General features: G+C 40.2%; 1 protein-coding gene across 2 annotated transcripts; it reads right to left on the bottom strand.

Moving 5' to 3' along the window:
- Positions 1 to 1,355: 1,355 nt before the first annotated feature.
- On the bottom strand, positions 1,356 to 12,998 carry zgc:113336. Of its 2 annotated transcripts, NM_001013489.2 has the most exons (3): positions 12,976 to 12,998; positions 10,759 to 10,957; positions 1,360 to 2,518 (listed from the first exon to the last, which is right to left on the bottom strand). In NM_001013489.2, exons 2-3 carry the CDS (start codon positions 10,811 to 10,813, stop codon positions 1,974 to 1,976), a joined length of 600 nt encoding a protein of 199 aa, NP_001013507.2. In that variant the 5' UTR covers positions 10,814 to 10,957; positions 12,976 to 12,998; the 3' UTR covers positions 1,360 to 1,973. The 2 variants fall into 2 exon arrangements, with proteins under 2 accessions (XP_073792578.1, NP_001013507.2); XM_073936477.1 differs by lacking the exons at positions 10,759 to 10,957; positions 12,976 to 12,998 and adding an exon at positions 4,914 to 5,045 and having other exon boundaries at positions 1,356 to 2,518.
- Positions 12,999 to 13,260: the final 262 nt, after the last annotated feature.

Below are 13,260 nucleotides of genomic sequence, written 5' to 3'. Positions count from 1 at the left end.
TTTGATTAAATAAATGTATTTTTGTTATTATTATTATCTCTTTTTTTACCCCTTGCATCTGTTTATACTTTGATTGTATAACTAAGATAATTTCTCTCAATTTATTTTGTTCATAATTGTTGTTTTGTACATAATTTAAAAACATTTTTGGATTAACCTACAAGTTCAAAAAAGGTACTACTCTGCGTGTCACATGCATTCTAAACGGTGGGTCGTGATCCGTTACACCCCTAATATACTATGGAAATCAGAAAATATAAAGTGTGGGACCAATTTACTTAAAAACATAATCAACATAAAACATTTTTGAATAAAAAAAAACATCATTATTTTTGAAGTATGCCAAACAATATATTAGATTCTCATTTAACACTGTAATTTACACATTTTCTTGTTTTTTTCTCAATAAAACCAAAATCAAGTGTAGTAGCACAACAGGATTGTGTTTGATTGATTTTTTAGTAAACCAACAATGCTGTATGTGTGTAAACTATTATTTAAAACTAAAAGATGGTCACCATTTGGTAGAGCAGGCAGTTAAAGTGTTGAAAGAGCTCAAATGGTCCTTTCCCAGGCAGACTGATGAAAACAAAGGATGGTTTGTGATTGGATTTCAGTGGCTCTTTTATTACTACTAACCTTACACATATTTGCGAGCTAGATTTAGCTCTACAACATTGTAAAATACAATAGTTTTGAACTGACTCTATTATTTTTAAGATTATCCTATAATTATTTTAGCCGTAAGATGTTTTGTGATTGGCTTCGGCTTACTTTATCCTCAATGTGTCATCTCATTTCTCAAACTATACTGTAACACATCACAAAACTAACAGCTGCCATGACTAAACGAATATAAATGTATATTTTATAAAATAATAACATTCATAACATTACAGCATTATCACGAACTATATTAGCATCTTATTGTCTGTGTGGAGAAACGGACACATGAAACCTTTCAAATTAAGCACAGAAGCAAAACTTCCCTCCATTCAAAGCTTTCAGAAATAACTCTGTAAACTGCTGCTTGAAGAAAATGAGCGAAATGTACTTTACATTCGAGTAAATATGCGAAATAGCGTGTAAACCGCTCAACTCACCTCGCCTCAGACACGGGAGCGCGCGCGCTGATGATGACGTCATCTCCGCGACACGGCATCACTTCAACGGCACATAATAATTTTTTTTTAGATAGCTGGTTTATTAAAAATACACTTTTAGTTAGTCAGCTCTTAGAAGACTGTGGTGTCCCTTTTTCAGACGAAAATTGTATGCATCAGTTTCCTGTTCCACCTAAAGAATGTGCAATCCCTGATTGTGTTATACCTTCAGTCAAATTTGGCCCTCAAGAGTCAAGGTTCTTTAGATTCTTTTATTTTTGACAACACAAATCTTTTTGTTGACCAATCTCTTCTCAGTTCTTACACCAATTCTGTCAGGAGGAATGGGTCGAAATTCCTGCAAACTATTGTGAGAAGCTTGTGGAAGGAGACCCGAAACATTTCACTAAAGTTATACAGTTTAAAAGCAAATCTAAAAAATACCAAGGAAATGTGTGTAAACGTTTGACTGTCTAGAAATCCTAATGGACCTAAAATAGTAAAGGTTAAGTCTGATTTCTCATCAGACATGGTTATGTTCCTTTTTTTACAGTGTGTGTGTAAACTTCTGGTTTCAACTGTATGTCACCCATAAAGTTCTGTGGATTGCAATATTTTAAGAAAACTGTGCCATTGCTCTGCTAATTAAACCTTTACACTCTGCTCTTATTGGTTGAATGTGCAATCAATGAAGATTGGAAACCAGGCTGGTCAAATCTAGCCATGAAACCTCCAACACTAAATTAGCCAGTGTTTCAGTTTTATTGTCCAACCCCTGTATATATTAAATTATGCAAAAGGCTGCAAGCCATAGGGTGCAAAGTAGGTGACCGACAGTGCCGGTATTATTTTTTGGCAGCACCAATGTCATTAGTCCGTGTGAATCCTCTCATGTGACTTCAGTCGATGTAACTGACTGAAGCTCTTGTCGCAGTGTGAACACTTGTACGGTTTCTCTCCAGTGTGAATCCTCTGGTGCAGTTTCAAATGGTCAGCTGAAATAAAAGTCTTCCCACACTGAAAGCACACGTACTCTCTTACCCCAGTGTGAATTTTCAGGTGTTTTTTTAAACTCTGCTGACGTGTCAAACTCTTTCCACACACAAAACACGAATACGGCTTCTCTTTTGTGTGAACTCTGAGATGGACCTTCAGGTTTGAAGCCTTCAAAAAAGTGCTGCCGCATTGATCACACTTGTGGGTTTTCTCTCCGGTGTGGACGTTCATGTGTTGACTAAGGTTTCCCGATTGCCTAAAACTCATCCCACACTCGGTACATGTGAACGGTTTCTCTCCGGTGTGAATCATCATGTGAAGCTTGAGACTGTAGTTGGACGTTAAACTCTTTCCACACTGAGTGCAGGTGAAACACTTCCTGACAGAAAGAAGTTTCTCCTCATTCTCCATCATTAGCTCTGAAATTAAAGAAGAGAAATGAGTAAAGCTAGGACACTTAGTACATGAGGTAACAAAATTGTCAACAGTTGTCTAAATATACAGACTAGGGTTGGAAACAATTAATCATTGATTAATAGTTAATAATCCTTTTAATTCATGAATCTTTTGTCAATTTTGGGTCAGACAAACTCGTCTTCTAGCCTTTTTAATTGGGACATAGAATTGGGTATCGTCCACATATAAATGTAAAGACATGCCATATTTCGTAATTACAGACCCAAGAGGGAATAAATAAAGAGAAAAAAGAAGGGGTCCTAAAGCAGAGCCCTGTGGGACGGCATATAACATTTACATTTAGTCATTTAGCAGACGCTTTTATCCAAAGCAACTTACAAATGAGGACAAGGAAGCAATTTACACAACTATAAGAGCAACAATGAAGAAGTGCTGTAGGCAAGTTTCAGGTGTGTAAAGTGTAACTGAAGTGCGTTCACATCAGACGCGGAACGCGCGTCAAGTGCGAGTGATTTACATGTTAAGTCAATGCAAACGCCAAATAGACATCCTGCGGCGCGATACGTGCGAATGGCGCTGAGCGAATGACACGAATTGCGCAAATGGCACGGTGCGAATAGCACGATACACGCGAGGCGAATTCAGCATTTGCGCGTTTGACGCGCTTAACGAGCGTTTCGCGCGAATCTCTCGAGTTCGAAAATCTGAACTTTAGCGGACATTCGTGCCGCGTTAACCAATCAGAAGCTTGCTCTTGTGGGGGCGTGATTGTGACATAGAACCTGTTGATGGTGTCCCTGGGAAAATCGTCCAGACGACACCGACAAAAAGTCATCAAACTGGGCTTGGCTCAGTCAGAGGCACCGCTAAAAGTCTCCGTCATCCAGATTCAGTTTCTGGAGGAGTTTATGAGCTCACAGAGCTGGATGCACCTCTGAAAGGATGCAGTGGACTCATAAAGGAGCCTAAATGTATAGACGCTGTTTTTCAGTCTCCATAAAGCACATTAACACTGTTATTTTCTTAATAAAATCTATGTTAGCCATTTAGCTATGAAGCTAGAGTCACTGGGCAGACAGAAGCCCTGTCCATCACGCTAATCCGCGTCTGTTTTGAAGTGAATTTGACGTGCAAATAAAGCGAGTAAACTCAAATGTTTATGCGGCAATTTATGCGCTAATAGCGCAATTTATCCGTGCGTTCCGCGTCTGGTGTGAACACAGCATAAGAAGCAAAACATTAGTAATGTATTTTTTTTTTGTAGTACAGTTAGCAGATTAGGAAGGGAAGTGGAGACTAAATAGTTGAGTTTTTAGTCGTTTCTTGAAGACAGCGAGTGACTCTGCTGTTCTGATGCAGTTAGGGCGTTCATTCCACCAACTGGGCAGATTGAGCGCGAGAGTTCGAAAAAAGTGATTTCTTCCCTCTTTGGGATGGAACCACGAGGCGACGTTCATTCACAGAACGCAAGTTTCTGGAGGGCACATACATCTGCAGAAGTATGTAGATTTATGTAACAGAGGGACATAAGAGAAGACAATCCCTAATGTGGACACTGATTGTCCGACCTACCAGGTAGGACCTGAACTACTCAGGCACTGCCCCCTTTAAAGCCCACGCATTTATCCAACCGAGAGATTCAAATATCACAGTATCGAAAGCTGCAGTTTAGCTCCGTGTAGAGACTATCCAAGGGGCATGTGCAGGATAAAATAATTGAAAACCGGCGGAGGGGGGTTGTCACAAACTGAAGAGTGTGGGGGTGGGGGGTTGTCACAAACTGAAGAGTGGGGGGGTGGGGGGGTTGTCGCAAACTGAAGAGTGGGGGGGTGGGGGGTTGTCGCAAACTGAAGAGTGGGGGGGTGGGGGGTTGTCACAAACTGAAGAGTGGGGGGGTGGGGGGTTGTCGCAAACTGAAGAGTGGGGGGGTGGGGGGTTGTCGCAAACTGAAGAGTGTGGGGGTGGGGGGTTGTCACAAACTGAAGAGTGGGGGGGTGGGGGGTTGTCGCAACCTGAAGAGTGGGGGGGTGGGGGGTTGTCACAAACTGAAGAGTGGGGGGGTGGGGGGTTGTCGCAAACTGAATACGGGGGGGTGGGGGGTTGTCGCAAACTGTGAAGCGGGGGAGGGGGAAGCGGGGGCACTTGAGATCATTTTGGAAGAGCACTTTCTATCCAGAACTAAAGGGCAGTGCACAGGTAGAGCCCTATGTGTGCACGTGCCTGCTGCAGTTAGATCAAGAAGGATGACGCAATCTCCCGGATCAGTAGCTAAAACATTTCATTAAAAACTTTCAACAGAGCCAATTCTGTACTGTGCAAACCTTTGAAGCCAGACTGGAAAATTTGAAACAAATTGTTTAAATTAAACATTTAATTAAACATTAACTAAGGTCTTACTTATCGTATTAGAAGCTTTCAGGTAGGTGTGTTTAACCAAGTTGGAGGTACATCCAGCAGGACAGTTTCAGGCTGACTAAAAGTCCTAATCCCTTGTTGCAATGTGATCACTTGTAAGGTTTTCCTCCAGAGTGAATCCTCTCGTGTCTTTTCAGGTTTCCTGACAGACTGAATCCCATGTTGCAGTGCGAACACTTATAAGGTTTCTCTCCAGTGTGAATCCTCTCATGTCGATTCAGGTTTGCCAACAAACTGAATCTCTTGTCGCAGTGTGAACACTTGTACGGTTTCTCTCCGGTGTGAATCCTGTTGTGCTTTTTAAGGTTTCCCAACAGACTGAATCTCATGTTGCAGTGTGAACACTCGTAAGGTTTCTCTCCGGTGTGAATCCTTTTATGTGATTTGAGGCTTCCCAACTCAGTGAAGCTCTTGTCGCAGTGTGAACACTCGTACGGTTTCTCTCCGGTGTGAATCCTCTCATGTGATTTCAGGCTTCCTAATTCAATGAATCTCTTGTCGCAGTGTGAACACTTGTACGGTTTCTCTCCACTGTGAATCTTTTCATGCCTTTTCAGGTTTCCTGACAGACTGAATCTCTTGTCGCAGTGTGAACACTTAAAAGGTTTCTCTCCAGTGTGAATCCTCTCATGTTTTGTCAGGCTTCCTAAGTGATTGAATCTGTTGTCGCAGTGGGAACACTGATAGGGTTTCTCTCCAGTGTGGATCCTCTCATGTGCTTTCAAATTTCCTAAATGACCAAATCTCTTGTCGCAGTGTGAACACTCGTAAAGCATCTCTCCAGTGTGAGTCTTCTCATGTGTTTTCAGATCTCCTGACTGACTGAAGCTCTTGTCGCAGTGTGAACACCCGTACGGTTTCTCTCCGGTGTGAATCCTTTGGTGCTGTTTCAATTGCTGAGCTCTAAAAAAAGTCTTCTCACACTCAAAGCACACGTACTCTTTCACACCAGTGTGGATCTTCAGATGTTGCGTTAAATATTGCTGATATGTAAAGCTCTTTCCACACTCAGAACACGAATAAGGCTTCTCGTTTGTATGCACTTTAAGATGATGTTTTAGATGTGAAGCATTCAAAAATGTTTTGCCGCATTGTTCGCACTTGTGTGTTTTCTCTCGGTGGGTCAGCACGTGTTGATTAAGATATGACGAGTCTCTGAAACTCTTCCCACACTGAGCACATGTGAATGGTTTCTCTCCAGTGTGGATCCTCATGTGAACCCAGAGACTCCGTTTAGACGCCAGACTCTTTCCACACTGAGTGCAGGTGAAAGATTTCCTGACATGACAAAGTTTCTCCTCGTTCTCCATCAGATCTGAAATCAAAATTTAAATGTAATGCATTATTGCAGCCCACGTGAAAGATCATTTTTGTATTCAAGATCAAATCTGTTATCAATAATCGAGTTAAAGCAGGATATGAATGCAAACAATTAATTGCTGGTATCCATTTAAATCGGTGAACATCCTTATTGGTCAATTAAGCACTAACAGAATGCTTCTGCTGTGTGCACTGAAGGCTGATTAATACTTCTGGTTCACTTTATACATCTGACGCCAGCGCTATTGTGCACCTTTAAAAAGAATGTAACAATACGTCAAAACTATGCGTATCACAAACTCCGTGATTGGTTGGCTAGGTAGCTCTGACAAATGGGGGCAGGACCGAGAGTCAAACAAACCCATTAGAGCGAGTGTTAATCATAGACTGTAAAATATATGGACGTAGTATCCGTGACGTCACCCATAGGTTTCTAAAGAGCGCAAAAGAAGCCACAAGTAGGCACGGCCAACCGTCGCCATTTTGTTTGCGCGTCATCACACCCACGGCGGGATACCAAACAAGGGCAAAGAGACGGAGAGTGGGCGGAGCTACAGACACCTGCTGGCATTTAACTTGGACCTGGTTCAGACACACTTTACTTTGGGAGAAATGCTTAATACTTTATCACCTGCGACTCGCTTGTGTTCTGACCACTTGTGCTTGGTTGTATACTATTTTAATAAAGTGTTTAGTCTTTTAAAAACACTGCTGTAACACACTGAGCCACTAAACATTGTTCTTATGACGTTTTTCAACAGGAGGAAAACGTGAATTACATCCAAACACTTCAGATGTAGTCTGTGTTAGTAAATGCAGGACTATTGATGAACTCCAGCATAACACTGTATGACAACGCTTCAGATGACTTTTCTAGAGCCTACAGCTAATCAATCTGTCAGATTCTGGAGTGCTTTACAGCTCTAAATATAAACGATAAATGATCTTAAATAAAACAAACACATGTATAGAGATGGTATATAAGTATATAACTTTACTCACATGGGAAACGGAGGCCACGTGAATGGTTTGTGAGCACAATTAAGTGCACTCAGCATGCCATGCCATCTAATAATTGTAGGAAACAAGTCCAAAAGGCAGTTGACTGTGTAAAGCCACATAAAACAACACAGAAATACGATAAATATGCCGAGATCAGTGGCTAATCTGCAGGATTCAGCTGAGGTGACGTGACGGCGACCAACGAGACCTAGCTGTCACTCAAATGGCCACGCCCCTTAATTATGCAAACTTAATATAACTTAATATAAACTTAAGGAAACGGATGAGTTATAAAAAATATCACCCCCCTCACAGTTGTCATGAAGGGTAATATTAGCTGTATTAACCAAAATCTTTTTTTGTACCAGGCTGTAAACACCTTTTTTTTCTGCTGTAAAGTTGGCCATTCTAACAGTGGGCTCAATTGAAATTTGCTCTGTTTTGGAGCCAGGAGCGGCCAGGACTAGCGAAATTTCGGATGAATTGCAGTTCCGTATTTGCTTCCTGAGGGAGAGCGGGAGGTTGCCGCTTGGTGTTGACGAGTGTTGAGTCTTGCCAAGTAGCTCCAGATGGAAACTTTTGTTTTGTGTTTACCTTATGATTAAAGTTGTTGCACGTTCGCCAGATCTCGCCTCTAAATGAGTGAGTTTTAGCTACATGTAGCGTTCCGATAAAACAAAATACCTTCAAAGAAACTCGACACATAGAACCATAAAAACATACAGTCAGCTAGCGTTTTGGAAGTGTTATTGCAGTGCAACACAAACAGCATGCAGAAATATAAATGCACGACTACTCGCAAGGCAGACGCCAGGGATCATGCCGATCACTCGACGCAGAAGTATAAATAAGTTATAAGATGTTCATCCAGGACTTCGTGTATACACAGTCAAGTATGTGCAGTTTACATTTTAATTACTTGAGAGAGCTGTGCTATCACTATTTGGTGACAGGTATTCTTATTTTTAAAAAATCCACAATTGAATCAGGATGAATTATAGATCTGAATCAGACACATTTTGAACTCAGTTTGTACTTTTAGATTGGAGTGCTGCATTTGAAGGTTGACGATGCCATTGTTTATTTTGCATTACAGTTTGTGGGTATCCAAGAATCTCAGTAACAGAACTTTTTCAGTTGCTATTGGTTGAGTTGTATCTTTAGTAGCTCCTCTTAGGGTGCTTTCACACCTGTGAATCGACTCAGTTGTTCCGAAACAGAGATTACAATTGTTACATTGTTGCTCTTTGCTCTTGGAGCGGTTCGCTTTCACACTGCAAAGTTTCTAATCGGACCAAAAGAGCTAAAACAAGTCACGTGTGAGTAAACTCTCCTCACATTGGTCAGAGTGTCAGGGTTTATTTTGCAGCGTCCCGCTCAGCTGTCAGGAGAGGTGGTGGTTTGGTGGTGTTTGACAGGGTGCGACGTGTCTGAGGAGAGATGCGGGGGGGAGGGGTGAGAAGGGTGCGCGACGATGCCTATTTGAGGACCGGGAGGGAGACGCGAGATTAGCGGGAGATCATCACTTGTTTGCGGGCATCCGGAGACTCGCGAAACTTCCCGCCCTACTCATAACTCTCTCTTCATATAGCCGTAAGCCTATTACATATCCATAAACACTGTGATATAACCACGCTTGAATCAGATCGCTTTCTCACTGCAATCGAACCGCTCCAGGGTTGGTTTCAATCGAGCCGAAACCACCTCATTCAAGCGATCTCGGAGCGATTACTTTGGCGCGGAACAGAGCGCGATTGCCCTGTTCACATTAACCAAACGAACCGCGCTAACTGGGCAAACGAGATACGTTCAGAAACAAAAGTGTAGGTGTGAAAGCACCCTTACATCGGTTGTTCCTTCTGTACATTCTGTAACGGTAAATACGACTGGAGACAGATGAAGTTCAAATATAACAGGAATGAGTTGATGAAACATCTCTTTGACCAGGTGTTTTATGTGAACATTGTGCTTATATGCTTCTGCTGGTGATCAGCGAGATGATGATCTTTAGCGTTCTTGAGTCCTCGTGTTCTCGTTTAACGTCCTCATCAACTGCCAAAGTTCAGTTCCAAATCTCAAGTCTACAAGAATGGAGGAAGCATAAAAGTTCCCGCATGTGTTCTTGATATCGATGATGCATCGACGCAGACTTGAGTGCAAAACATTTGGAAAAGTCTCAGAAGGTGGATTTCTCTGCTGAATCATCTGTTGATCTGCATCCGAATCTTGACCAATACTGAAGAAGACCTACTGCAACCAGCATGGAGCCAAAATTCTCATTGAAATCAGTCAAGTCTGGTGAAGGAGACATCATGGTTTGGGGTTCATTCAGTATGAGGGCGTGTGAGAGATCTGCAACATCAACAGCCTGAGGTATCAAGACATCTGTGCTGCCCATTACATTACAAACCACAGGAGAGGGACAATTCTCCAGCAACATAGCGCTCCTGTTCATACTTCAGCCTCCACATCAAAGCTCCTGAAAGCAGAGAAGGTCAAGCTGCTCCAGGATTGGCCAGCCCAGTCACCAGACATAAACATTATTGAGTATGTCTGGGGTAAGATGATGGAGGAGGCGTTGAAGATGAATCTAAAGAACCTTGATTTAGTCTAAGAGTCCTGCAAGAACGCTTCATGTCAGAGATGTATGGATGCAGTCCTCCAAGCTCATGATGGAGTCAGACACAATATTCATTCTGTCTCCACTGCAGCAGGACTTTATATTCTATACTGGACATTATTGAAGGTTCAGTGATGAGACTTTAGTCTAAGCAGAGTCAGACCTTACTGTCCTCATCAAATCAGTCAACATCAAGACATGATCAGATTTTATTTTAGTCAAATAAGCAAAATCTAGAGGCCTTTGCCTTTCATATAAGACACTTCTGATACCAAATCATCAACTAAAAGTCGAGTTATTATTTGTTGATGCTCCTAAAACTTGGATAGGTGACAATTCTTTTGTCAGGTAGTGTACAGCAATAAGTTTAAATTCTGCTGTATGGGATTGGGATGTGGGATTTACCTTTTCATACACTGTGTTCCAGCCTTTTTAATGCTGCTTTATGCAGGTAATCAGCATGTAATTATTCACCATCAGGCTTAGAACCCTGAGGACAAATGAATCTCTAGCTCAAAAGGCATTACAGACATACTAAAGCAAGAAAGAGCTGCACAAAAACCTTTAATATATGTTTAAAAGTCTCTTGTTAAAGTCCGTGTCAGGTTTGTAAGTGTATTTAGGCATGTCCCAAACAGAGGTTACAGGACAGTGAAAAATCTGAACAATACATATACAATACAAATATATATATATAATATAAAAACCACTTAAATCATTTTTATCTTGGTTATTTGATATATTATCAAACTAATTTCGATGACCATTTCACCTGAATAAAATACAGGATTTATTTAGTTTAAAGAGTTTTCTGTGTTATTTCTTGGTCTAACTATATGGGGAATGCTTTTGAACATTAATGAAAAATCAGGAATCAACACCAACCCGTTTGCTCTTCAGTCTCTTCCTGTTTAATTCTGCAGGGTTCTGGATCACTCATCTTCTCTCTGTCCTTCAATAAACTCTGTCTTTCAGATTTCACTTCTCCCTGATGCTCTGATGCTCGTCTTCACTTGTAGACTGATGGGAAAACTCCAGTATTTATATATATATATATTTATGAACTGAAGGAGGACAAGCAGATCTGCAAAGATTAAACATAAATCAGTTATTTATGTGTTTCATCTTAAAATAATAAATGCTGAAATGTCAGTTATGCTTTTTCTCTTCTTTAAACTTGTTCACAAAGCTGCCGAGACAAGCAAAGGGTTGACCTTGTTGCTATAAATGCTTATTAGGTGTGTACACCTACACCTTTATTCTTAAGAATATTTATAGTCGTTTTAACGTTTTAATAAGGAGGCATTATTATAAATAAATAATAATAAATGTTGACAGGGTAAAGAGTAAGAGAGGCTGTGATATCTGCTAGCAGATCTATTTGTTTAGTTGTCAGACACCCACATCAAAATATACTAGAGTAAATACTAGAGTGTTTTTTAACCATGCTGACACTGACACCTCCAGCAGAGATAGACATGTTGCACAACCAGCAATGATGTTGCTGTATGGGTGATATATATATATATATATATATATATATATATATATATATATATATATATATATATATATATATATATATATATATATATATATATGTCGATGTGTAGTACAACAACTCCATTTATCGATGATTGTGACAGGCCTACTTCTAAGTCTCTGTGGATAACAGCGTCTACTAAATGACTTATTGCAAATGTAAATATATTCAAGTATTTTTACACATTAAAAAAATTATTTGCCAAAAACACATAAAAACATTTTTTTAAATTTGAAGCTACATATCGTCACCTTAGAATTATAAGCTTCTGACATTTTTGTCAAAATTGAGTTATTGACATATTCTCATAAAATGACAACTTATTTACATGATGGGATGTTTTTTTTATAAGTTGTTTACATTTTAAGACTTTTTATTTGAAAAACATGTTACACGCATACTGTCTGCTATGGAATGCAAAAACTTTGAAGCTCATTATCTTCAAATCATTCCGAACGCAGAGAGAACCTTATAATTCCGAGGTGCATTTGTAAAACATATATTTGCATTACTATATTTTTTGTAAATACAAATTGTTCCCTTTTCACGTATTTTGACATTACTGTAAACATATTTTAAAACATGTAAGAAAACCCCTGCATATACCCTGCTGAAAATTCCAGCTTAAACCAGCCTAGGCTGGTCGGCTGGTTTTAGCTGGTTGACCAGCCTGGTTTTAGAGGGGTTTTGGCCACTTCCAGGCTGGTCTTAGCTGGTCAGGCTGGAAAATGACCAGCCAAATCCAGCTAAAACCAGCTCAACCAGCCTGGTTTAAGCTGGTTTTGGCTGGACTCCCAGCTTGGCTAGGCTGGTCAAGCTGGTTTTAGCTGGTCATCTCCCAGCCTGACCAGCTAAGACCAGGCTGGAAATGGCTGGAGACCAGCCTGGAAGTGGCCAAAACCCCTCTAAAACCAGGCTGGTCGACCAGCTAAAACCAGCCGACCAGCCTAGGCTGGTTTGAGCTGGATTTTTCAGCAGGGTACACATTTATAAATGCTTATTGTGCTCAAATGTTTCTAAAATATAGCAAAAGATAGTTTTCAGTTTCATCCTAGTGACTTGAGTCACTTCGTTGCTTACGTTTCACTGATTTATGAGTTAGATTGTGCTAAAACACATTGTAAAACATATTTAAAGCAAATATTTAGGAGTCATAACTGTAATTAGGGCTTACACCTCGCAATTAAAGCTGCTTTTAGCTTTAAGATGTTTTGTGAATATGGGCTCTGGTCACTTTATCGTGTGAAATATAATAATAGTTTCTCAAACGACACTTAAAAACACCCAGAAACTAACAGCAGCCATGTTAATTGTCAACATTAATCCAAATGTATGTTTTTTTAAAGAAACCTTATAACATATTCACAGCATTACAGCTTGCTTTCTTATCTTGTAACTGTTATTTGGTGTTTAGTATGCGAAATGGACACATAAAGCCCTCGAAAATAAGAGCATAAGCTACAATACTTTCGACGAAAATCATTTACACTGTAAAACAGTAAAAAAAATAACGTTACAATCGGGTAAACAAGCAAAATAGGGTAAACAGTTCTACTCACCTCGCCTGACAGGACTCGGGAGCGCGCGCAGCTGATGACGTCATCACATCGAGACGAGCTCAGCGTTATTTTGATATGAACATATGAACACATACTGCAACAACAGAAATACAAATCACACAACATGCCAACAGTACATCATGATACAAGTAGAGAATAAAAAAAACAACTAAACAGTTAGTAAGCAGTATATGTAGTACTTTTATATACACTCACCGGTGTATATAAAAGTACACACCGGTGTACTTTTTAAGTTTATAAGGTTACACCTCACTAGTAACGGAT

The sequence above is a fragment of the Danio rerio genome, chromosome 22 (assembly GCF_049306965.1).
Source record: "Danio rerio strain Tuebingen ecotype United States chromosome 22, GRCz12tu, whole genome shotgun sequence".
NCBI lineage: Eukaryota > Metazoa > Chordata > Actinopteri > Cypriniformes > Danionidae > Danio > Danio rerio.
This window is presented reverse-complemented; position numbering and strand designations above follow the sequence as displayed.

What these genes read in the sequence shown, in the direction of transcription:
- zgc:113336 (NM_001013489.2), bottom strand. Translation starts at nt 10,813, where the DNA reads ATGAGTGATCCAGAACCCTGCAGAATTAAACAGGAAGAGACTGAAGAG. An exon ending in AGAGACTGAAGAGCAAACGG is followed by an intron (nt 2,519 to 10,758) that starts GTTGGTGTTGAT and finishes CTTTAATTTCAG; the next exon opens with AGCTAATGATGGAGAATGAG.